General features: G+C 43.5%; 1 protein-coding gene across 5 annotated transcripts in view; it reads left to right on the top strand.

Annotated features, from left to right (window-relative positions):
* The window catches only part of DOCK4 (dedicator of cytokinesis 4), a 650,492-nt gene that overhangs the window by 492,613 nt on the left and 130,891 nt on the right, over window positions 1-26,988 (top strand). For all 5 annotated transcript variants that reach the window (XM_033958349.1, XM_033958350.1, XM_033958353.1 and 2 more), the window contains 4 exons: window positions 2,435-2,495; window positions 10,326-10,419; window positions 13,843-13,991; window positions 22,946-23,032. In XM_033958349.1, the coding sequence (XP_033814240.1) occupies window positions 2,435-2,495; window positions 10,326-10,419; window positions 13,843-13,991; window positions 22,946-23,032 (391 nt within the window). The remainder of the gene's footprint in view (window positions 1-2,434; window positions 2,496-10,325; window positions 10,420-13,842; window positions 13,992-22,945; window positions 23,033-26,988) is intronic.

The raw sequence follows: 26,988 nt of genomic DNA on the forward strand, positions 1-26,988 counted from the left end.
TTGGATAATCTGGAGGAGGCTTTGAGATTTGTTCAGCCAATAATTTCTTACAGCTGAATAAACAAAAAACTAATCCCCCCCTTTTACAAAACCATGCAAGAGGTTTTTAGTGCCAGCCGGTGCTCTGAATACTCCGTGCTGCTCCAATAGTCATAGAGTTCCTATGAGCGTTGGAGAAGCGCAGAGCATTCAGTGTGCCAGCTGTCGTTAAAACCCTCTTGCACAGTTTTGTAAAATGGGAGGTAAATTAGCTTATTTTGGTAATCCAAGTGGGTTTATTGGTCAGAAAATAGTACTGAGTACTGGAGAAATTCTTACGATAGAAGAAAAAAATTAGGGTTTTGGGAATTATTTTGGATTGTGGCTTGACATTTGAGAATCAAATAAATGGACTGGTAAAAAGTCTTTTTTTCATTTGCGTCAGAAAAGAAATAAAGACTCTACTTTTCAAGAAATTCCTGCAAACAACTTAATACCGCTAGCTCCTTCCCACTTCCCAATACCTTCCTGATTCCCCAAAGCAACCTCATCTACTCTTTATCTCCTCTAGAAAATATTAGATATGTTCTTCATGTAATACATTTTTTTGTAATTCTTTTGTAATCCACCTTGAACCGCAAGGCAATGGTGGAATAGAAATCTCTAATGTAATGTAATGTAATTTACGGGCAATACGTTCTGTTTTATTTTTAGAGAGTTTTCAAATGGTGGTAAGAGCTATCGTACTGCCTCAGTTGGATTACTGTAACTCTTTAAATTGTGGTGTTACACTGAATTTTTAAAAATAGTCTGCAATTGCTTCAACATATGGCTGTGCATTTGATTTTTAGAACAAAAATATGACCAGTTTCCTCCTCTTGTGAATCAATTGCATTGGTTGAAGATTGAGAAGAGAGTACATTTTAAACTGGTTGTACTTACATATAAATTGCTGCAGAGAATGAAACCAGAAGGTTTAATGAAGTACAGTAAAACCTTGGATTGCAAGTAACTTGGTATACAAGTGTTTTGCAAGACATGCAAAACATTTTATTAAATTTTAACTTGATATACAAGCAATATCTTGCAATACAAGTACATACAGTATACACACATCAGAACTGAGACGATAGTTATTCTCTCTATGACACTGCAAGAGTGTAGTGACTATTCTAAACAAGCAAAGTCTTGCAATATGAGTACATACAGTATACACGCGTCACATCAACACAACTGAGCTGATGGTTCTTCTCTCTCTCTCTGATGCTGCAGGAGTGTAGTGACTGTTCTAAACGAGCGAGGTCTTGCAATACAAGTACATACAGTATTTTGTATTAAAGTTCTTGAATTGTGGAACGAATCGTCTGAGTTTCCATTATTTCTTATGGTGATATTTGCTTTGATATACCAGTGTTTTGTATTACAAGCATGGTTTCGGAACAAATTATGCTCGTAAACCAAGGTTTTACTGTATATGACTTTTCCAATAAATAGAGCTACCTTCCGGTATAAACAGTCATTGATGCATGGTTATTCTATAAGATCATATGGTGGTCTGAAATCTTTGATGAAGAAATCTTGAGTTTATAGGAACAAAGCTTTGTATTTTTCTCATATCCACTAGCCACCCAGCTATCTACATGCCTAATGGTCAAATCACCAACCAAAACAGGCATCCTAACCTTTCCTTCCTGGGCAGAAGCTGCTGGAGACACATCCTCAGTTTGAGAGGATATTGTATTCTCTCAAGTAGGGTTATCATATGGCTCCAAAAAAAGGAGGATGGATTGAGACATCCGGGTTTTACTTCTATTGGTTTGAATTGCAGTAAAACCCAGATGTCTCAATCCGTCCTCCTTTTTCTGGAGTCGTATGGTAACCCTACTCTAGAGAGCAGGTCCTGGCTACAGGATTACTCCATGCTCCTCCAGTATGATGCTGTCCTTTTTTGTGATCTTCCATGGGACTTTTTCTACATTGTCTTTGTAGGTTTTCTCTATATACCTCTCTGCCTTAGCTCTTCCAAGTCTGCTACTCTAGCCTCAAAAGATTTGACTCATTCTTTGAGAGCTAGGAGCTATTTGTACCAAGGACACACATATAACCTCGTGCCATCTGGGAGATAATCATACATGTGACACTCAGTGCAAAAGACTTAATAGCACCCTTTTTGATTTCAACCAGAGTGGAAAACGTTGGTCATAAATGCAACACTCAGTCAGAATGAAGAGAATTCTTAAAACTTGATTTTTATAAATAGAGAGTTTGAAGAAAAGTGAAACCTCAGTCATATATTTGTTCTCTCTATTCTGGACCACAGTGTAAGGGCCTGTTGTCGGTCTTTAATCTCTGTTGGCTCTGTTTAGATGTGCTATTTTTATTACATAATTTTAGGTTTGTAAAAACATATTAAGTTGTAAGTTTTAAAAACCTGACTATATTTCTTTGTTTTTAGGGATTGCATGAAGGTGGGCGAAGTGGATGGTAAAAAGATTGGCTGCACTGTTAGCCTTCTGGTTTGTAGACCATTCTATTTTTCTCTATATCTTTGAGGTGGTGTTTTTCTTTCCATGTGAAATAAATGTTAACAAGCTAAAAAAAATAAGTAAATACTTTGGGAAGACAATTCTACAACTGAGCACCTCCATTTAGGTGCCCAGAGCAGTGGTGTAGTGAGGGTGGGAAGTGCCAGGGGTGGTGGCATGTGCCCTCCCCTCTCCCCGTTTCCTCATCTCCATCCTCTGCTCCTTCTGTGCCTCCCATGCCACACTTGCACTCTCCCTTCCCCCCATACCTCTTTAAAATTGTTGCCAGTGTGAGCAGCTTCTCCAGCCTGCTGCTCATGCCAGCGTTGGCTTTCCTTCTGACGTCGCTTCCTGGCTTGGTGACCCAGAAGTGATTTCAGAGGGTAGCCAGGCTGGCATGAGCAGCAAGACAGCAAAGTTGTAAGGGTAGTTTAAATCGACTCCAACTGATTCAGAATACGGCGACAAAATTTCATATTTGGAAAGTGAAAGTTTGACCATGTGTCTCCTCTGTTGAGTCAACTTCATTGGCTTCCTGTTTACCTGAAAAACAGTATAAATGTGCCTGTATAGTATTTAAACTTCTACACAGTATATTTATATTCCTATTACCTTTATCTTTGAATGCCCAACAAATTTCTCATACCAGGAATACACAAAAGTATAAACTCTCATTCCCCTCTTTTAAAGGGATTAGATCAATTGGTAAGCTCTGTCGATCTTACATATATAAATTTACTGAGAGTTGGAATAAAATTCCATCTTCTATTAGGACTCTTACTTCCCTTGAAATCTTTCAAAAGGCTTTGAAAACTTTCTTATTTCAACAATATATAGATAATTGCCATAAGATGGGAAAATAATCTCTGTATATCGCCGATAGCAATTTTACCAATCGGGTAGTGTTAAATTTTGGTTTAAGTTCATATCTTATCATATTCTATCCAAAGATTATGAATCTGTCTACTCTTTTATGTTAATCGAATCGAGCTCCTATTTGGAGATGACGCAATATACAAATCTAAGTTTTAGATTAGATTAGATTTAATTGATTGGGACATTGTAAAAACTGCTTCAAAGAGTTCTCAGTATCTTTCCAGATGAAGAATATATCATTTAAAAATCGTTTCCAATTTTGATGCATTCAAACTAATGAGATGGATATAAAAAACTTTCTTCAAACAAATCAACATAAATAGTTGCTATAGATGGGGCACACGATGCTCCCATTGCTATTCCATGTGGTTGACGATGATAAAATGACATATGAGAATGAGATCTTTCTTAGATTTGGAATGATTCCAAATCAATAATAAAAAGGAAATCTAGTTATCAATCTGCATTACAGTAATAACAAACATTATTTACTCCTTAATATAGAAACATAGAAAGATGACGGCAGAAAAGGGCTGTAGCCCATCAAGTCTGCCCACTCTACTGTCCCACCCCATTAAGTCAGAGTGCTTCTCAACCCACGTAGAGATCCCACGTGGATGTCCCATTTATTCTTAAACTCGAGCACGCTAGTGGCCTTGATCACCTGCACCGGTAGTTTGTTCCAGTGATCCACCACCCTTTCTGTAAAGAAATACTTCCTGGTGTCACCACCAAATCTCCCTCCTCTGAGTTTGAGCGGGTGCCCCCTTGTGACTGAAGGTCCCTTAGGAAAGAATATGTTGTTTTCCACCTCGACACGACCCGTGACGTACTTAAATGTCTCAATCATGTCACCCCTCTCCCTGCGCTCCTCTAGAGAGTAGAGCTGCAACTTGCCCAGTCTTTCCTCGTATGAGAGTCCCTTGAGTCCGGAGACCATCCTAGTGGCCATTCGCTGGACCGACTCAACTCGAAGTACATCTTTACGGTAATGTGGCCTCCAGAATTGCACACAGTACTCCAGATGAGGTCTCACCATGGCTCTGTACAGTGGCATTATGACTTCAGGTTTACAGCTGACGAAGCTTCTAATGATACATCCCATCATCCGCCTTGCCTTGGATGAGGCCTTCTCTACCTGTTTGGCAGCCTTCATGTCTGCACTGATGATTACTCCCAAGTCCCGTTCTTCTGAGGTCGTAGCTAGTGTTTCTCCATTCAAGGTGTATGTTCTGCATGGATTTCTGCTGCCGAGATGCATCACCTTACACTTCTTTGCGTTGAAGCCCAGCTGCCATGTTGAGGACCAGTTTTCCAACTTGATCAGATCCTGCGCCATACCATCTGTGAGATCGCTTTCACCTACTATATTACACAGTTTGGCGTCGTCGGCAAACAGCGCTATTTTTCCCTGAAGCCCTCGGGTCAAGTCCCTTTGAATATGTTAAAAAGGGATGGTCCCAGGACTGAGCCCTGCGGCACTCCGCTAGTCACTTCTGATGTCTCAGAGAGGGTGCCATTGACCACCACTCTCTGAAGTCTTCCACTTAGCCAATCGTTGACCCATGCAGTTAGTTTCTCACCTAACCCCATCGATTTCATCTTGTTTAATAGTCTACGGTGTGGGACACTGTCAAAAGCTTTACTGAAATCCAAGTATACTATGTCTAGAGACTCTCCCGAGTCTAGCTTTCCTGTCACCCAATCAAAGAAGCTGATGAGATTGGACTGGCATGACCTGTCCCTAGTGAATCCATGTTGACAGGGATCCCTCAGATTCCCCTCATCCAATATCATGTCTAATTTCCCTTTAAGTAGAGTTTCCATGAGTTTACACACTATTGATGTGAGACTTACTGGTCTGTAATTCGCAGCCTCCGCTCTGCAACCCTTTTTGTGCAGAGGAACAACATTGGCAGTTTTCCAGTCCAGGGGGACCCTCCCCGAACTTAGGGAGAGATTGAAGAGCATGGCTAACGGTTCCGCCAAAACATCGCATAGCTCTCTGAGCACTCTTGGGTGCAGATTGTCCGGTCCCATGGCTTTGTTCACCTTGAGTCTTGACAGTTCTCTGTAAACATCAGCTGGTGTGAACTCAAACTCCTGAAATGGGTCATCCATGCTTTGCTTTGCATCCAGCCGAGGCCTGTGCCCTGGTGCCTCGCAGGTAAAGACTGAACAGAAGTAATCATTCAGTAGTTTGGCTTTATCGGAGTCAGTTTCCACATAATTCCCGTCTGGCGTTCTAAGGCGTACTATCCCGTTTGTGTTCTTTTTCCTGTTGCTAACGTATCTGAAGAAGGATTTGTCCCCTTTCTTGATGTTCTTCGCTAGAGTTTCTTCCATACAAAGTTTGGCCTCCCTGACTGCTGTTTTGACCGCTGCAGACTTTGTCCTGTACTCAATGTTTGCTTCTTTTTCCCCCATGCGTTTGTATGATAGAAATGCTCTTTTCTTCTCCTTGACGAGGTATGATACCTCATCTGTGAACCATTGGGGTTTCCTTTTTCTTTGTTGTTTGGTTACCGATTTTATGTAGCGGATAGTTGCCTCATGAAGTTATATTAACACATAGTATTCAGTGTGACTGCAGGTTACATAGTAATTAGATATAAATGCATACAAAACACTTCATTACTGTGTAAATTCTATAATGCAGTTTACATTGAACACTGCAAGCCCCATTATAGCTGAAAAAATAATTGCAGCAATAAGCTGGGGTTATTGTAAAGTTTCATGAGCATCAAGCCACAAAGCTAAGGCCTGATGATCCTGGAACTCATGTTAAAGGGACTGGCAATGTCCAAGGGACTGTCCCCTCCCCCTTCTAACCTGGAATGACAGCATGACACCGTAAGGTTGGACACCCCAATCTTGTACCTCCCCACCTGGAAGTCCCACACACACAAACAAATTCCCTGAGCCAGGAAAGCTCCCCCAGGCCCCTGCAGGCCTACTTTCAAACATTCCTGGTATCTAGTGGGGTTGAGCAGGAATGATCCCAAAATGCTCCTCTGATGCTAGGTTCAAAATGGTGCTAATACCATAGATTATACCTTGAGGCTGCTGCTAGAGGTCATAGTGGACATTTAGGGCTGAATTCTATAAACCGCATCCCGATTGTAGGCGGCCTACTGCTGCCTAACCAGCCAATTGGGACGCACATTTTTTAAAAAAACCTGCCTGAAGCAGGCCACCTACATTATAGGCACCTCTGGGAGCCTAGGAAGATGCGTAAGCTCACTTAAGGTTAGGTGTGAGCATGCCTTGGCCCAGAAGTATCTTTATGTATATTTTCTGTAAACCGCTTAGAACCTAACGGATGTAGCGGTGTATAAGAAATAAATTACATTACATTACCCTAGGCCCATGGTAGACGTGTACAATATAAGCCAGCAAAATGCTGGCCAACATTGTAAGCAGACGCGGCCGCTGAGCTTATTGCAGCAAGGGATCCTACTGCAATAAGTTTAGCGGCTGACCGTCCCTCCCGTACATCACTAACAGGACAGATGCCCAGTCCTTCCTGCAAGAATCCCCCCACCCCCGTACATCACCGGCAGGAGGGATGCCCAGTCCCTCTTGCCAGAACATCCCCCTGTACATCGCCGGCAGGAGGGATGCCCAGTGCTATCAGCACTTGGCATAGGAAAGCCTTGTAGAGCTGCACAGAGGTGACTTAAGTAGTCAGGGGGTGGGCTAGTGAACCATAGAGAGGAGGACCCAAGCCCATAAGCCACTCTAACCACTGTATTTATGGTGAAAAATGTAAGGCCACCAACCCTCCCCCCAAAAAAAACCTACTCACCTGCCATATAGGTGCCACCTGCAGCCATAAGAGCTATTAGGTTTGTAGATAGGTTGATATAGTGGGTTTGGGGGGGGGGGGGCTCACCATTACCTATAAGGGAGTTCTGGTGAGATGTTTATGTGGCACAATTTTTGCGAAGTTCACAACAGTGCCTTGTAAGGTGCCCCACTGCCATGTCTGGGTAGTCACTCCATCCCTTTGCTGGCTCCTCCCACGTCCAAAAGGTCTTGTTCTGGACATTTCAGACTTGGATGACTATTAGGTCGAGAATGTGGTATAAAGATAGATGTACTGGCGATCTGGATTATCAAACGCCTAGACGAGAGTGGACCTTTTGCGGCTGACTTTGGGCAACTAGCGTCCTACGTCCAAATCATACAGACGTTTCTTTTGATTATGGCCCTCCACGTTTCTGGGAACACCTTTATGCAATTTGTGTAAAAGTAATTGTACAGCTTATATCTACTTAATTTTTACACTCATAAGCAGTCACTCAGATTTATAAAGCTCTTTTCTACATGCTGAACAAACTTTACATGTGGAAAAAGCTTTGTAAAATTACTTTTCGCATAAAATACTGAGAATCTGTAGAGATGTGAAATATTTCTGCCATATTTTATGAGAGGGTTTATTGAAAATAAAGCTACTGATTTAACAATTTCTACCCTTTCTGGTCTTTCATTTTCCTTAAGCCAGTTGCTCTCATACTCTCTCCAACTTAAATTTACCATCTCTCTTTTACATCTTTTTCATTACCGTATTTTCACTCATATACCGCGCACCCGTGTAAAACGTGCACATGGGTATAGCGCGCGGGAAACTGTAATTTATGTAAATAAATTTTTATATACCGCGCACACACGTATACCGCGCATGCCGCCCCGACTCTCCCATCACCGCCCGACTCTCCTTTTGTCCGCCCCGACTCTCCTCTGGCCACCCCGACTCTCCATTCGCCCGCCCCGACTCTCCTCTCCCCCTTGAAGTCCTGTCCCCACCCTGAAAGCCTGATGCCCCCCCCCCGACGTCCGATTCACCCCCCCCCCCCCGCAGGACTGCTCGCACCCCCACCCCAAAGGACCGCTCGCACACACTCCCACCCACACCCGCACCCCCACCCCGAAGGACCACTCGCACGCACTCCCACCCGCACCCCCACCCCGAAGGATCGATCCCCCCATCATGTAGAAGCTCGTACCGTTGTCCTGCTGCTTCCTCTTGGCGGTCCCGGCCTTTCTGTGAGCCCTGCGTCTGCGCTGCTTCCTCTTCCGGCGGTCCCGCCCTTGTCAGAGAAAGGGTGGGACTGCCGGAAGAGGAAGCAGCGCAGACACAGGGCTCACAGAAGGGCCGGGACCGCCAAGAGGAAGCAGCAGGACAATGGTAGGAGCTTCTACATGATGGGGGGGGTCAGGAGGCTGTGGGGGTGCGAGCGGTCCTTCGGGGTGGGGGTGCGGGTGCGGGTGGGAGTGCGTGCGAGCGGTCCTTCGGGGTGGGGGTGCGGGTGCGAGTGTGTGTGCGTGCGAGCGGTCTTTCGGGGTCGGGGTGCGAGCGGTCCTGCGGGGGGGGGGTGAATCGGACGTCGGGGGGGAACTATGTAAAAAAAAGTTATAAAACGCGCTCACGCGTATAACGCGCAAGGTTATGCACGGTTTGTAAAAATCGTGTATAACGCACGCGTCATATGCGTGAAAATATGGTACTTACTCTGACATCAGTTTAGCAAATGTTCTTTATTTACTTAACCTGATCTTTTTTTTATTATTAACCCTTTTATACTTATAAAAGCATTGACTTCAAGGTGAGCCGTCAATGTCATTTCTAACTTATGTACTACAGAGGCATTTTTGAAAAAGGAAATAATATTATTTGTGCATGCATTTCTCAGAAGGAAACAAAAACTTTCAGGTCAATATTGAAACTCCACTGTCACTGTTTTTGTTTTAAATACGTGTTTCCCTGAAAATAAGACCTTCCCTGAAAATAAGCCCTAACACGATTTTCGGGGTAGGTCTTAATATAAGCCCTACCCCTGAAAATAATCCCTAGTCGCCGGCAGCAGCGTTTTCCCTGCCCCTTCCCTGCACCTCCTCCTGCTGCGCTCTCCCACGCCCCTCCCTCCTGCTGACCTTTCAATCTCTCCACCACCAACCGCGAGACCAAAATACCTTGTAACAAACTGCAACGTCGTCAGCAATCTAGACAGGCATACTGCCTTCTCTCGCTGCGTTCCGTGTGCTGCGTTGGTGATGACATCATCAGTGATGCAGCAGAGGAACACCCAGGTGGGAGAAGGCAGCAAAGCAGCCTGTCTAGATTGCTGCTGACGTTGCCATTTGTTACAAGGTATTTCGGTCTCGCAGTTGGCGGGGGAGAAATGGAAGAGTCAGGGGGGGTGCGGTGGGGGGGATGGGAGGGAGGGATAGAAGCTGCAAAGGTTCTGCTGCACAAGAATTGGGAGGGAGGGATAGAAAGATACTGCACAAGGGGATGGGTTAGAGGGGAGGAAAGATGCTGCACATGTGGGGGAGAGAAAGGAAATAGGAAGAATTGGGGTGGAGGAGAGGAAGGGAGAGTTGATCATTGTACATGAAAAAAATAAGACCTACCCCGGAAATAAGACCTAGTGCCTTTTTTGGGCCCCAAATTAATATAAGACAGTGTCTTATTTTTGGGGAAACAGAGTACCATCCACAACAGCATTTTTGTTTAAATGCCAGCCATAGCAGCAGCAATGCTTAATATACATGGAGAGCAGCAGCCACTGCCATGATACAGATAGTGGATCAAGTTTAATTAAACACAGCATGTTTACAGATCAAAATTAAACTGCTTAGCTTTATAATAGTGGCTGAGTATCACCAGCTATCTTTATAGTTAGGTAGATCGCCCATGCTCAACCCTCACTCTGCCCCAGCACTATCTTGATAGTGCCAGGGTGGTCTGTTAGAATTTTCAGCGGCACTATCTAAAGAATGTTGCTGAAAATTCACCAAATAAAGGATTTACCTGCATATCAGCAGTCACTATATTGATAAGATATTATGAATATCTAGCCCTTCATGGCTAGTATCAGTGCAGAGGCTGCATGACGAACGGTTTACCATGGTTTAAACCCAATTTTATTATTCTCCTAGAACTTTTACAAAACAGAACTAAACAAAGAAGAGATGTACATTCGTTACATTCATAAACTGTATGATCTGCACCTGAAAGCACAAAACTTCACAGGTACTTTTTTAACCATTTTCTCTGATAAAGACAATTAATGTAGTCCTAATATGTTGGATTCTAGCCTTCTATAGTTAATCTTCGTCTTAGGTACTGCCATGCAATTGAAACTTTGAAACTTTATCTGCCATGAGATGAAATTTTACTTTCTATCTTTTTATGTCTGTTTCACAAGTGAAATACAAAAATGAACTATAGTAGTGAAGTCTTCTTAATTATCTTGGACCTTCCCTAAGTTCTCCATTTTTAGCAACATTGGGTCAATTTTCAAAGTATTTGGCTTCCTATCTTTGGCATTTAGGGGGAAGTTTTTAACATAGGTTACTGTTAAATTGTGTTGTTTTACTGGTAGCCTTAGTTATTTGAAACTTGTTCTCATTTCATAAAATGGAACCTATGCTAAAATAGTAAAATAGCACGACATGTGGTAAAATAATCCATATTAATGGTAGTTCATGTTCATAACTATGCCCTTAGATGGCTTAATTGACCCAAATAAAAATTGAGCCACACTGAGCAACTCAATTCAGGTGCCTCCTATGACAGCCCAAATTTAGATGGCCAAGGGCAGAGTAGGCTCAGGGGGAAGTAAGTTAGGCGATCATTGTCAATTTTGAGTACTAGATTCCTAATTAAGAACATAAGAATTGGGTCAGCTATTGGGTCAGACCAGTGATCCATCGTGCCCATCAATCCGCTCACGCAGCGGCCCTTGGTCAAAGACCAGTGCCCTAACTGAGACTAACCCTACCTGCATACATTCTGGTTCAGCAGGAACTTGTCTAACTTTGTCTTGAATCCCTGGAGGGTGTTTTCCCCTATGACAGACTCTAGAAGAGCGTTCCAGTTTTCTACCACTCTCTGAGTGAAGAAGAACTTCCTTACATTCGTACGGAATCTAGCCCCTTTCAACTTTAGAGAGTGCCCTCTCATGGAGAAGGTGAACAACCTGTCCTTATCTACTAAGTCTATTCCCTTCAGTACCTTAAATGTTTCGATTATGTCCCCTCTCAATCTCCTCTGTTCGAGGGAGAAGAGGCCCAGTTTCTCTAATCTCTCGCTGTACGGCAACTCATCCAGCCCCATAACCATTTTAGTTCCTCTTCTCTGGACCCTTTCGAGTAGTACCGTGTCCTTCATGTACGGCGACCAGTGCTGGACGTAGTACTCCAGGTGAGGGTGTGCCATGGCCCAGTACAGCAGCATGATAACCTTCTCCGATCTGTTCATGATCCCTTTCTTTATCATTCCTAACATTCTGTTTGCCCTTTTTGCCCTTTTTTATCAGCCTAAGGGCCTCATTTACTAATGTGCAATAATGCAAGTTCCATTATTCCCTGTGGATTCTAGTTGCTGAGCCCATAACTCAAATTAATGCCCATTAACATGTTAGAGTTAAATATTAATTGAAGCTCTACTTTTAATAAAATACTATCTTATAATGAGAACAATAATTGTATGTTTGTACGTTTGTCACTGATTTGGATGAGGAAAATGGCCCTAAGGATTTTGATGAAATGGAGTGAACTAAAGTTTTCAGGTGCAAGAAACTAATTTAGCTAGGTCTGGAATTCAGCAAAACTCATTTTGGCAGTGAACTGGGGATTTTCCCAAAAGGCAGTGTATATGTAGCTACTGCTCCCACCTCTTCTTGCAGCCCATTGGTCAGACATTCATAAGGAAGCTTAGCCAGCCAAAAAGCAACAAGGTAAAGCAGAACAGAAGGTTGCTAGGCCACTTTCTGTAGCTTATTGGCTGCTTAAGAAATTACTGAGGAATACACTAATATTTAGGCATCAGAATGGGGAGCCAAGGGGGCCATCGTCCCCCAAAGTTGATATGATCATCAAGGGCAGTCCTACCCATCATTTGCAGCCCAAAGGACGTCACTGGCAGCAACTAATTGCATATGCTGCCCTGCTGCTGGCACTGGCGTCCTCTCACTAATTGTGGCCTGCCCCCTCTGACATAACTTCCATTTCATCAGAGGCGAGCTCGCAGTAGAGAAGAAATGCCAGTGCCTGCGGCAGGTTAATGTATGTGATTGGCTCCTGACAGCAATGTCCTTTGGGCTGCAAATGAAGGTAGATCATGGGGTGGGGTGGAGAAGAACTTGGGCAGAGAGAGCACACAAGGAGACAGAGAAGGAGAGAGGGACTGGGGTGAAAAGGAGGGAGATAAGTCATTCTCAAGGGATGGGGTAAGGAGGCAGAAAGTGTTGGACTCATGGAGAGAGAGGGAGTAATGTTGGATGGAGAGGGTAGAAAGGAGGGAAAGAGGAATGTCACACTCAGGAGAAAGGGAGAGAGGGCAGAAAGTGAAAAGTTAGACTCAGAGAGGGGGAGGGAAGGAGGACCGAGGAGAGGAAACATTGAGGAGGCAGAGAGAAAGAAATGTTGGACTGATGGAGGGAAAGGAGGGAGAAATGTTGGATTAGGAGGGGGGGTAGAAAGGAGGAAGGGAGGGGAGATGTTGGACTATAGGGGGAAGAAAGGAAGAGAGGGAGAAATGTTACACTGGTTGGGAGGAGAGATGTCTCAAGGAAGGGAAAGATGTCAGATTCTGGAGAATGGTGATGAAAGAAGGGAGAGAGAGCGATGTCAGACCATTGGAAGGAGAAGGAGAGAGAGACCAGGAAACGGAAGGAAAGGAGGGGGAGAGAGAGATGCCAGACTAGGGAATGGAAGGAAAGGAGGGGAGAGAGAGATGCCAGAATTTGGAAAGGAAAGGAGAGAGATGCCAGACTTCGGGAAGGAAAGGAGAGAGAAACCAGACTGCAGGAAGGGGGGGAAGGGAAGGAGAAAGATGTTGGACTACAAGAAGGGGGAAGGAAGGAAAGAGAAATGCCAGGCTGTGAGAAGAGGAGAAAGATGCCAGACCATAGAAGGGGGGAAGGTGGAAAACAAATATGTCAGGGGGCCCGTCGCTGTTTAAAAAAAAAAAAAAATTGCTGAGTCGTCTGTTGTTACTTGTTTGCCCTCCTTCAGCGGGCCCCCCTAACAAGTTCAGGCCCTAGGCACGTGCCTGCTGGGCCTACCCTGGGTGTCAGTGGGCGCCCTGGGCGTCAGTGGGTGCCAACATTTTTTTTTTTTAACTGCTTTTACTCCTTTTTAAAAGGCATTTTGCACTTAGGTGTTGGTAGGGCACCTACTGGCATCTAACTTAAGGCACCATTTATAGAATATGGGCTTAAATGACTATCACTAGTATAAGTGTGTTTGTAAAATCAGAATAAAAAATAAGCTATTCACTGAACCAGATAAACAGTACAACACAAATATTAATGTAAAGTCTCAGAATTCTTGTAAAATATATTCAACAATGAGTTATGTATAATTCTTGATAGTGTACTCATGGTAAGAAAAAAAACCCCAACAACTTTTAACAACCTTTTAAAAAATTCCTGCTCATCTTGGCTAACAGAGGCTGCTTACACCCTCTTGCTGTATGATGAATTGCTTGAATGGTCTGACCGGCCTCTGAGAGAATTTCTGAATTATCCAATGCAAACAGAATGGCAGCGCAAAGAATACCTTCATGTGACGATCATTCAGAACTTCGACAGGGGAAAAGTAAGTGGTGCATGTTCTCATAAAGTCTACATATATAAGAATACAATTAATATAATGAAGTATGCTCCCTAATGCATACTGACCACCTCCTTTACAGTACAGAGGACCACTGAGTCAATCCAAATTGCTTATATCTTGCAGAATTGCCTCACTTAATAGATGTTATTAGACAAAACTACTCTAGAAAGTAAAGGGACTAGGAATGCCTTTCATCAAAACTTTTGCTTTATTCAACATCTACCTTATGAATAAATTAGAATGGCTTCTTTTGTTAATCTACTTAAGTATGTATGTAAAAATAAAGGTCAGTAAACAATTTGATGATATCTTTTTATTGGACTAAATACTGTACATTTGTGATGGTTTTTCAAGAGCTATGCTCTTTTCATTAAGACTCTGCAGAATGAGCTACAGTGATGTTTCTAGCAAATGTTACTACATTTGTGATTAGATTTTGAGATCTATGTATTCTTTATTAAGTCAACATCATCCTTAACTTAGGGCTCCTTTTACTAAGCTGCGTTAGGGCATTAACGCGCGGAATAGTGTGCGCTGAATTGCCGTGCGCGCTAGACCTTAACGTCAGCATTGAGCTGGCATTAGTTCTAGCCATGTAGCATGTGATGTAGTGCGCGGTAATATCCTGTGTGCGCTAAAAATGCTAGCGCACCTTAGTAAAAGGAGCCCTAAATCTTATTTAACCTAATGAAGAGCATATAGATTTTGAGAATTAGTCACAAATATATTTAGTCAAAAAAGTCACCTGCAACTAGTTTGTTGACTTTTTTCTGAAAACATCAATGAATATGAAATGTTTAGAGCACGTGACCAATTTTTTTATTAGTAAAGCATTGGTTTTGTTTTCTCTTTACTTAGTAAATCCATAAACCACCCCTCTCTCTAATATTCTTATAAAATTTATTACTTACCTTTCCTGATTAAAAAATTATACACTATGAGGTACAGTCAGTTTCAAAATCACATAAAATAGGTGCCATCGACTCAAGTCCTAGTGACAGTCACATTTTTGTGACAGAATACAGAAGCAGTTTGCCGGGCCTTTCTTCTGAGCAGTATAAATTTGATGTTGTCACTGTTGTGACATCAAACATGATCCTCCACCTCCAACACTGCCAATCTGCTGCTGCTCAGATGGGTGGTACATAATTAGTCTGACATCTTTGCTGAAACCTGTCCACCTTTGGAGGCCCTGCTGGTAGTGAAACTACCAATAGCATAGCTTTCAGCTTCTCAAATGCATGCAAGCCCCAGTGGCACGACAAGCGGGACTCGCAAGAACTGACGCCAGCTATTCAGAAAGAGGCGCGGGCCCAGGCAGCAGCGCAGAAAGCACACTCCTGCCAGCCCATTCACCACTGGATCACCAGGTTTAAGGGGCATTTACAAAGGTACTGCGTGGAAGATTGCATGCAATCGCTGCTGCTAGAGTAGTAAGGAGAAACACAGGGATGGGGAAGAGCAGGTGGAGAGGAAAGAAAGGGACTGCATTAGAGAAGGGAAAGAGGGGAAAAGATGCCAGCATCATGGGGGTGGAGGGGGGCAGGCCGTGAAGATATGTGGCATTGAGGTGAGATGGGATGGGGAGAGGGGAGGGGATCTTTAGAAGAAGGGAAGAGACGGGAGAAGCTGTACATGGGGAGAGATAAGAACATAGAAGAGAGATGCTGGGTGAGGAGGGACCGCAGGGTCAGGGATGCAGACTGTCAAAGGTAGACAGGAAGAGGGTAGGAACAGTGGAACATAGAGGCAATGCTGGAAAATGGAGGAGATTAGGATACTGAGGGACAATGATGGAAAAGGGGCAGATGGGGACACAGAGGGCAAATGCTAACATGGAGGTACGATAGGGACAGGGACAGAGAAGGAAGATGCTGGCTAGGGCAAATAAGGGTGCAGAAGGAACAAGGATAGTGGACCTAGGAATAGAAGAAATGTCAGAGGGACAGGAGACCCTGCACAGACAGAAGAAACAGATAAAAACAGAAAAGAGACACTTGGAGTCAAACTAAATTACCCCCACAAAAAAAGTGTTCAAACAAAGGTAGATAAAGTATTTTATTTTGCATTTACAGTATCAATTAAAATTTTAGCTTTTGGAAATAAACATCTCTGATATCTTGCATTTAAAAAAAAAAAAGTACTGTGGGGTTGGGGTGTTTTAAAAGGAAGTGCGGGCGGGGGTGTTTTAAAAAGGTAGTGGGGGGGGAGGAGGAAAAAATTGTTAGTCAGCTGGGACGGATCCCTCCTGTCCCAGCCTACCACTAGACCACCAGAGATGAGGGGGGGGGGCAGGCTATATTTCAGGGCAGTGGGACAGGGTGCAGAACCTGGCAGGGAGGGGGGGACAGGATGCAGAGCTCATAATTGGCAAAAAAAAACAAAAAACAAAACACAAAAACACAAACTTAATTGGTGATAGGCACCTATCTTCTTAGGCACAATTCTATAAAAGATAGGTGCCTATCACATGGCGCCTAGTGGCACCTAACAGTAAAGTAGACATGTGACTTAGGTGCTGCTAGGCGTGATTCTCTAAAGAAATTAGGCACCTATAATGAGACCTTTAAAATCCTAGCCTACCTTATAGGGGCCTGTTTTAAGTTATATGCTTTAAGCGCAATTCTGTAATGGGCACCTAAGAGTAAAGGGCTAGATTCACTAATCTGTCTTCCGTGGGCGATCTGTGGCCAATTCCAGCAGGCCCGACGAATTCACAACAGGAAAAAATTCAAATGAGGGCAATCGGAGGAATGCCTTCATCTGCTGACATGGATCACAAGTGTGCGATCCCACGCATGCGCAGACCATCTGTAGATGATCTGCGCATGCGTCTAAGACACCTCTGAGCCGCGAATTTTTAAAATTTTATTTTAACTTTTTAGTAACCCAGCGAACCCGTGGTTTTAACTACTGGCTTGCAGTGCGGGGAAGGGCAGGAGAGATTCAGGGCAGCAGGCAGGAGAAATCCAGGGACCAGTAGGGAAGCGATTCGGGGCAGAGCAGGCAGGAGAGATCAGGGAAGAACAGGGCAGCAATTTGGGGCAGAGCAGGCAGGAGATATCTGGGAAGAGCATTGGGGCGGCAGGCAGGAGAGATTCGGGGCAGCAGAGAGCAGAGAGTGCAGAGAGCAGGGCTTCAATGGAGCTGGAGAGTCAGAAAGACGTTTACGACTGGTCCCCAGCAGTCGTTTCTTGGGTTGATTGGCCAGCCCAGTTGGTTTCAAAAATTTCTTTGGTGAATCGCATCCCTGTCTACTTTGCATGCGTTTCCCCTCATTTGCATGCACGGATTGGAAGCAGATCACAGGAGAGGTTAGTGAATCAGGCTGGAGGGAAATCTGGTCGCAAAGGGGTTGCAAACTGATTGGTACACGATCGGTTTGCTTAGTGAACCTTGCCCAAAGGACCACTAAACTAGAGAGTTGCGCGGGGACAGAAATCCCACCCGTCCCCACCCGTCCCCGCCAAAGTCCCACCCGTCCCCACCCGTCCCCGTGAGGAATCCCACCCGTCCCCGTGAGGATTCCCTCCGTCCCCACCCGTCCCCGCAAGGAATCCCCTCCGTCCCCACCCGTCCCCGCGAGGAATCCCCTCCGTCCCCGCCCGTCCCTATAAACTTCAGAAATAGTTATTTCATTTAATTATGCTACTGAATTAAAGGCTCTGGTAGAAACCCATTTACAAATAAGCAAAAAGACTTTATTAATTTGAAAATATTAATTGGGAAGAATACATACTTTGCAAATGGGTTTCTACCAGAGCCTCTAATGTTTATAAATTTTTATCAACACAACTAATATACTACTTTATCCTGAAGCAAAATAAAAAAAAAAGAAATATAATTCTTTTCCTACCTTTGTTGCCTGGTTTCTGCTTTCCTCATGTTCTCATTCAATTCCTTCCATCCACTGTCTCTCTTCCTTCTGCATCTTCCATTTGCTCTGTTACTGTGCCTCTCCCTTTCTTCCCCCTTCCAAATTGGTCTGGCACCCATCTTCTTCTCTCCGCTCCCCCCATAGTCTGGCATCTGTCTTCTTCCCTGCCAGCGTCTTCTCCCTACTCTCTCTTCCCCATTTCCTTTCAGCGTCCTTCTCCCCCCATCTTCCCCATGTCCTGTCAGCGTCCTTCTCCCCCCCCCACCCCCGTCTTCCCCATGTCCTTTCAGCGTCCTTCTCCACCCCTTTGTCTTCCCCATGTGCTTTCAGCATCCTTCTCCCCCCTCTGTCTTCCACAAGTGCTTTCAGCATCCTTCTCCCCCCTCTGTCTTCCACAAGTGCTTTCAGAGTCCTCCCCCCCCTGCCCTTCCCTTCCCTTCCCATGGCCTTTCAGCATCCTTCTCCACCCCTTTGTATTCCCCATGTGCTTTCAGCGTCCTTCTCCCTCCTGTCTTCAAGTGCTTTCAGAGTCCTTCCCCCCCCTCCCGTCTTCCCCATGGCCTTTCAGCGTCCTTCTCCCCACTCCTTCTCTACCGCCCCGGGTGCAGCACAGCCGGCCAGGTCCCCTTACTTTTGTGGCACTTCCCCGACCGACTGACAACAGCCCCGGTCCGACAAACCTCCCTGCCCTTAACTGCGAATCTAAATTACCTTATTACAGCTGCTGTAAGAAGATAATTTAGATTCGCGGCTACAGGGCAGGGAGGATTGTCAGACCGGGGCTGTTGTCGGTCGGTCGGGGAAGTGCCACAAAAGTAAGGGGACCTGGCCGGCTGTGCTGCAACCGGGGCGGGGTGTGGCGGGGCGGACCGCCCCCTCCCTTGGTAGCCACTCGAACCGCGAGGCTACTCTCCTCCTTACCTGCACTGCCTGCAGCACAGAGCCAAACGGAAGTCTTCCCGACGTCAGCGCTGATGTCGGAAGGAGGGAGGGCTTTGTTTAAGCCCTCCCTCCCCTCCGACGTCAGCGCTGACGTCGGGAAGACTTCCGTTCGGCTCTGTGCTGCAAGCAGAGAAGGTAGGGAGAAGAGCTGCGCGACTGAGTACATCCAGCCCCGCAGGAACCCCGCGACCCTCGGAGGCGTCCCCACAGGATCCCCGCGACCCTATGGGGCGTCCCCACGGGATCCCCGTGACCCAAAGGGGGAACCCACGGGATGCCCGCGGGTCCCGCGGGATTCCCGTCGTCCCCGTTCCCGTGCAGCTCTCTACACTAAACACCTAAATCGGCACCTACATTAATTACCTAAATGAACTTTAACAAGCGCCTATCACAAGGCACATAACACCTAAATGGGCATGTTTCAGGGTGGAGACGGAGATAGGCGGTGTTAGGTGTGATTCTGTAAAGAACTTAGGTGCCTGCAATGTGAGCCAGTAAAACCCTGGCTTACTTTACCAGCACCTAAGTTTTATGATAGGCGCAATTCTGTAAATGGTGCCTAAGCATGATTGACATGCAGCAAGTGCCTCTTTTCAAGGTGCCAGCTGATTTAGTTGAATGTTAAAAGTTAATGCTAAAGACGGATGTATTTCCTTCTGAAATCACGGGGGTAATACTAGTAAAGACTAGGAGAAGTCAGAAAATGCTTTAGTCAAAAATATGAACTGACTTCACTTTACAATGGTAACCTATCTATGGTGTGATCAAGATTTTTTCAAGTTACTCAGAGGCATGAAACTCTACAAGGAAGGGATATACCCTCCCAAGAATGAAACAGAGTTCACCTTCCAATCATTGTAACTGTTTCAATAAAGATCACACTTCAAGTTAGGATACAAAAAGTGATAAATAAAGAATGTATCACAGTCTTTCAAATGCTTCAATGTGTCATGGTTTTCTTTTCTTCGTGAACTGTATTAAATTAACATCACTGAAACTGAATTAACATCACTGAAACTGCAAGCAGTTTGAAAATAACTTTGTGAAATGAGAGCATTTTCCAGCAGCGGAGCAATTACACATCACCAATTCTAATATTATTCAAAGTTTTAAAGGACTTTTATTAAATTTATGATTGGGTCTCCTGAGGAAGAAAGTGAAATGGGGCCACGTTGGGACCCCAAACCCTTCATAAAGCTAAGTTATTATTTTATAACTCATCCAGTTTCAGTGATGTTAATTTAATACAGTTCACGAAGAAAAGAAAACCATGACACATTGAAGCATTTGAAAGACTGTGATACATTCTTTATTTATCACTTTTTGTATCCTAACTTGAAGTGTGATCTTTATTGAAACAGTTATAATGATTGGAAGGTGAACTCTGTTTCATTCTTGGGAGGGTATATCCCTTCCTTGTAGAGTTTCATGCCTCTGAGTAACTTGAAAAAAATCTTGATCACACCATAGATAGGTTACCATTGTAAAGTGAAGTCAGTTCATATTTTTGAAAGACGGATGTATGGCAGAAAGTGAAGGAGAGAAAAACAGCAAATGGATAAGGTGGCCCTGGATACACAGTTAAGAGCACAGACAGAAGGAAGTCTGGCTAGAGACTGGGAAAGATGGTTTGAAAACCAAAATCACCAGGCAACAAAGGTAGGGGAAATGATTTGATTTTCAATTTAGTGATTGAATTGTGTCAGTTTTGAGAATTTACATCTGCTGTCTATATTTTGCACTGTTCAGGAAGAAATGCATTTGTTTCTATTTCTCTGGGGGTTGTACTGCATGCAGAGTCTTGCATCTTAGGGTTTTGTTTGTATATATTAGTACTTTTAATTTGTGGTCCTGTATTTGCAGAGGGGTTATCTGCATTTGTGACCAAGGCCAGGTGTTCTGGTAGGAATGAATGTTGAGAAACATGTATGCTTTGTGTAGTTTAATTTTGTGGTTAACCATTATGTATTAATAAGATTATACTGTGTGTATATATGAAAAATGAATGGGAAAAAATGGTATTACAATTAGTACCATTATGGGGCGGGGTCTGGGGCAGAACTTGTGAGCCCCCCCAAACAAAAAAAGCATTCTGCTGCCTAAGCATTAGTTATTCTCATTTAAAAATTTCTCCCTGACCACCCCCAGCAAAGGTCAAGATGTAACAGTAGTAAAGATAGCAATGTACACAACAATATTAGTGATACCCTTCTTAGCAAGGGACTAAACAAACAAGACAAAAATTGAAATTGCCACAGAAAAGTAGCTGGAAAGCAATGATCACAAATGCTCGCAGTCTAGGCAACAAAAATCATGATCTGCAAGCCCTAATGTTAGAGGCAGATACTAGTTTTGATTAAGTAGGGTGGATATTATGATTATATTTTAAGATGTATTTAACAGTTTGTAAATTTGATATTGTGTTAACTTTTATTGTAACCCGCTTGGAACTTTGTGGTTAAGCGGGATATAAATATGGAAATTAAGGGCTCTTTTTACAAAGGTGCATTAGGGCCTTAACACACGGAATAGCGCGCGCTAAAATGCTGTGCGCACTAGCCACTACCACCTTGAGCAGGCAGTAGTTTTTTGGGTAGCATGCGCTATATCGCGTACTAATCTGGTGCCTGCGCTAAAAACGCTAGCGCACCTCTGTAAAAGGAACCCTAAATTAAAATATTGCCCAACTTTGCAAATATACAAGAACAAAAGTATCAAGACGGAAGAAAAATCAACAAAAGCAGAAATTATATTCAAAGGCAAAACTTTACATGGCATTAAAAGTTCCAGGACTTTAAGTCCCTTGCACAATATAAATTTGGAACTAAAGAAATGAAATTTGTACCCTGGCCTTTACATGATTTTATGCCTGAAGTGTTGGATGTTGAGATAAGCTTCTTGGCTTGTCTTTAACTAAAATACTAGAGAATGCCACAAAAATATTAAGTATCAAAACCCATACTCGGCACCAGAAGGGTGTGGAAGAAGAGCTAGTGAAGCTTCTTTCAATAAGGGCCTAACAGAAGATGTCACTGATAAAAGTACACAACTGTTAACAGTCCATGCAAAACAAAAAGTTATCTTTTTCTTTCATACAGTTCTCATTGCCCTTTGCTTTCAGCCTCACTGGTTGGAGACTTTGCTTGTTCTTCTTTCGGTTTTACCTTTCTTTTTTTTTTTCTCTCTTCCCTTGACCCTCTTTCCTCCATTTTAGTGTCTCCCCTAAAGTCCCCGTGCTCAGGGCAGGATTAATTCATCAAGGGCCCCTAGGCATACAAGTACACTGGGCCCCCTGCCCCGCCCCACCATGTGCCCAGGCGGAAACAGAAAGCTGCATCAGAGGGAAGCTTTGGTCAAGCAGCACCGCTTGCACAATTACAGTTCCCGTTGCCTTTTTTACCCGCGTTGCTTGCTTGTCTTACTTTCCGTCGATGGGGGGGCTGCGTTGCCAATCGGAGGGGAGGGATGTCCCACATAGCCGATCGATGATGGAGGGGCCCATCGTCATTTGGAAAAAACAATGTTGATGCCCTCCTTCATCGGGCCCCCCTGACCATTTCGGGCCCTAGGCAAATGCCTACTTGGCCTATTGGTTAATCCTGCCGTGCCCGTGCTATGTTCAATATTTTCCTTTGCTCCTTTCTTTCATGCCTTACAGTTCAGCTTCTTCTTCCATTTATGTTTTAGACCCAATTAATTCTCATCTAACAGTGCAGAGTTAAATCTGGTGCTTATGATGAAGTCAATCTAGGTTTTCTGCCTGGCTTTGCGTCTCTATCCAGATGTTTAACATCTACAGTGGATTTTATATTGTCAGATTAAATTGAAATTATTTTGAAGTATGTTGTCATAATTTAACAAATAATTCTAACTTGTAGCTCATTTGTTTTGCTTTGAACAATAAATTGCAATCTTATGGATTTTTTTTCTGATTTGCCTTTAAGAAGAAAGAAAAATCATTATGAAAGGAATTATAATTTGGTAGCCACCATTTGACTTCTGTTGTAGCAGCAAGGGAACATTTACTTATAATGTATTTGAATTCACCTTTAAAAAAAAATACTCTAGTTGGATTTATTTTGTCAGCTTACATTTTTTTTAAACTTGTTTGTCACAGTGTTGGGAGAATGGAATCATCCTGTGTAGGAAACTTGCGGATCAGTATGAGAGCTACTATGACTACAGAAATCTCAGCAAGATGAGGGTAAAGTAATTATATGCTGTGCAATCCATCAGAATGCTTTGTTAGCAAGCTTTATTTAATGACTGTATGAAACTTAAACATAACCATGCAATTTTTTTCTATGCATACAAATCTGAGATTAAGCATATGGGCTTTCAGGGATAGAGAAATTATCAAAGCAGATGAAAATTTGTAGGTGTTAGCTCCCCGCACAAAAAAAAAAAACTGCTTTCTTTTCACGTCAAATAACTATATTCACATCATCACAGTGTGTGGCTGGACCATTAATGTCGCCAGAGGAACATTAATCCTTTGGTGGGCCTCAGGCAAACAAGTACATTGGACCTTTCCCATACCCCCTCCCAGTCTTAATATACATACATTTTTAAACTCTTACAAATTGTACCCCTGGTTTTGACAGCAAAGTAAAACCAGCAGAGGAAGAAGCAGCAGGTAAGAAATGTTCCTTACCAACTCTTCCTGCTGACTCGAGGACAATTCAAAGGGAGTGTGAAGAATAGAAAGAGTTCTAAGTGCAATGGTGGCTCTAGTTTCCCTTCCCACATGTTCCCCTAATCATCACCACTGCTCTTTTTTTCTGCTAGCAATTCACTTAACCAACCAAAAATCTGCCAATTGGGAACCACCAAAATATACATCTAAGAAGGCCATTCTTAAATATTTTCATCCTAAGAATTTGCATACTGTACCTATGCTTTAATCTGCCCTCAATTCCACATCCAAATTGTATTTTCCCTCCTTCCTCCCTTTTGTATCATGCTATTGTTTTTTTGTTCCTTGTATTGAGGTGGGTTTTTTTTTCCTGTTTTAACATATATACTTCTTTTAAATCAGTGGTCTCAAACTCGCGGCCCGGGGGCCACATGCGGCCCGCCAGGTACTATTTTGAGGCCCTTAGTATATTTATCATAATCACAAAAGTAAAATCAAATAGTTTCTTGATCATATCTCTTTAGCTATAAATGGCAATATTATTATTAAGGCTTAGCCAAAAGGAAAGATTTATAAACTATAAAGAGTTTTACCTCATGCAAAATTGTCATTTCTTTAATAAGACATTAACTATTTTTTTCTGCGGCCCTCCAAGTACCGACAAATCCAAAATGTGGCCCTGCAAAGGGTTTGAGTTTGAGACCACTGTTTTAAATGTTTCAAACCGCATAGACATAATGATAGGTGGTATATCATCCAATAAATAATAAACTTGAAACTTGACATCCACCTGCAAAAAGCTTAGACTTTGTTTTTGGTTTTATTTTAGAAAAAAATCCTCACATTTTAGAGTTCAATGACTTCAAAGCAAATTTATTTTAGTTTTATCTTCAAAGCCACATCCCCATCATCTCACTTTGAATAGATTGTTATCGCTCTTCATCTAGTTAAACAGGGTTCTGTGACTCATCAAGTCTTTTATGATCAAAATGAATTACTTTAAAGAAAAAATATGATTATATAGCTTTGCTTCCATTTTAAGATAAATTATGAGATATCAAAAGAGCTACTGTAGAGTAATGTAAACAGCATATGTACATTTGGTTTCCTATAGCCCTCTAGCATAAATAGAAGCATGTTTTGAAATCCAGCTACTTTAGGCCTGGTTAAAAACTTTTATGCAGCTTTTTATATCTAGTTTAGAAAATATCAAATCAACCTTTTCCTATGAGCAGATTTCAGATACATGCCCACATATCTTTTGGACTATATAGGTTGTTTAAGCATGGAACCAGAGGAATTAAGGGGCCCTTTTACTAAAGTGTGGTAGAGTTTTGCACTTACCACACTTAGGGGCCCTTTTACTAATAAATTCTGTTATATCCCTTCCGGATTCAGGCTAGGATTTTCAAAAAACAATGTTAAAAAGCGATGGTCTGCTAACACAGCCGTTCTGCTAGTGAATTTAAAAAAGTGAATCATTCTCCAAAAAATGCTCATGTAAATGAGGTTGGCAGAGAGTAGTGAATACTAGCTAAATTTGCATGTGCCCATTGCTGGTGATAGTGATTGGCACATGCTCAGAAAAAAATGCAAAACAACAATACAACAACTGCGCTGCCAACCAACATCTCCTCCCCCCCCCCCCCAGCAGCAGGCGAGATGCCGATTCTCTCCTGCCACAAACAACCCACCGCCTGCAGTGGGAGAGATGACAACTGTCTCCCGTCACAAACAACCCTCTCCCCTGCAGCGGCGGCAAACCCCCCTCCCTTGCAGTGGGAGAGATGCCGATTCTCTCCTGCTGCAAACAACCCTCCGCCCTGTAGTGGGAGAGATACCCACTCTATCCCCCTGCCTCTGACGCCCCCCTCCCCCACTTCCATGTAGATGTCTCACTGGAGGGGACGCAGGTGGCCTTCCCCTCCCTGGTGTATCCTGGAATGCACCGAGAAGAGGCCTGAGGCACTAATTGGTCCAAGTTGTTTAAGGCCCCTCCCATAGAAGGGGTCTTATACAATCTGGGCCAATCAGAGCCTCAGACCCCTCCCCGGATGCACTGGGAAGGGGCCTGAGGATCTGATTGGCTTAGCTGGTTTAAGGCCTTAGGCCAGCCTGGTGGAGGGAATCCACATCCCTCTGGTCAGACATCTACATGGAGGTAAGGGGCAGGGAGGGCGTCGGAGGCAGGGGGAGAGAGTGGGCATCTCTCCCGCTATGTGGCAAGAGAGAATTGGCATCTCACCCGCTGTAAGAGGGGTCACCACTGCTGCAGGGGGGTTATTTGTTGTGGAATACAGTGGGCATCTCTCCCACTTTGGGGGCGGGTTTGCAGCAGGAGAGAATTGGCATCTCTCCCCATTTCGGGGGCGGGGGTGTTGTTTGTGGTGGGAGAGAATCAGCATCTCTCCCGTTGCGGGGGGGAGGGGGTTGTTTACAGTGGGAGAGAATATGTAATGTAATGTAATGTAATGTAATTTATTTCTTATATACCGCTACATCCGTTAGGTTCTAAGCGGTTTACAGAAAATATACATTAAGATTAGAAATAAGAAAGGTACTTGAAAAATTCCCTTACTGTCCCGAAGGCTCACAATCTAACTAAAGTACCTGGAGGGTAATAGAGAAGTGAAAAGTAGAGTTAGAGGAAAAATAAAAATAAAATAAACATTTTAACAAGACAGCATTGATCTAAATACTTTGGAAGGTAGAAGAGAGGAGAGAAAGGAATAGAAGCAGAAGGGGGAGCCGTTGAACAGTAGAATTCTGGAGAAATTTAAATGATAGAAATAGAACAAAACAAAGACAAAAGGCAAAACAATAGATAAGATTAAAGATAAATCATAAAATATGTATTTTTCCCGCTGCAGGGGGTGTCCCCGCCACTGCAGGGAAAGGGTATTTGCTGCCTCTGCAGGAGAGGGGTGTTGTGATGCAGTGGGAGAGAATGGGCATCTCTCCTGCTGCATCACACCACAGCTTTCTAGCCATCTCTGACACTGCCTGTATCAGCACTCCTGGACCAGTCGTTTATTTTTGTCGCCAAAATACGATGCTGTTTTTAAAAAATGGCTTGGCATTTTTTAACCATCCACAGGAGGGCTCATGTCAAGGTTGAAGAGCCCATTTGCATGTCATTGTCATAGACTGCTAGAAAGCTCGCTAAAGACAGAAATAATCCGTTTTGATAATCCACCGCTAAAATGCGTGCAGACTAAACCATTGGTAAATAATTTAGCGACGGCATTAAAGTTTTGATAATCTGGGCCACTATCAAGGGAGAGGTGGTATTTGCTGGGAGTGAGTACAATTGGGTGGTGCTGATTTGAAAGGAGGGAATGATCATAGAGGCATCAGATTGGAGGGATATATCTAGTGGGGATCAGATTACATTAAGACATTTATATTCCACACACACCTCGAGATCAGTGTGACTTACAAAAGTTAAGAGACTGAGCCTTACCCAAGAATTACTTTACCAAAACAATAACATAGCTAATTGTTAAAAGTTGTCTATTACAACA

Source organism: Geotrypetes seraphini, chromosome 9 (assembly GCF_902459505.1).
Source record: "Geotrypetes seraphini chromosome 9, aGeoSer1.1, whole genome shotgun sequence".
NCBI lineage: Eukaryota > Metazoa > Chordata > Amphibia > Gymnophiona > Dermophiidae > Geotrypetes > Geotrypetes seraphini.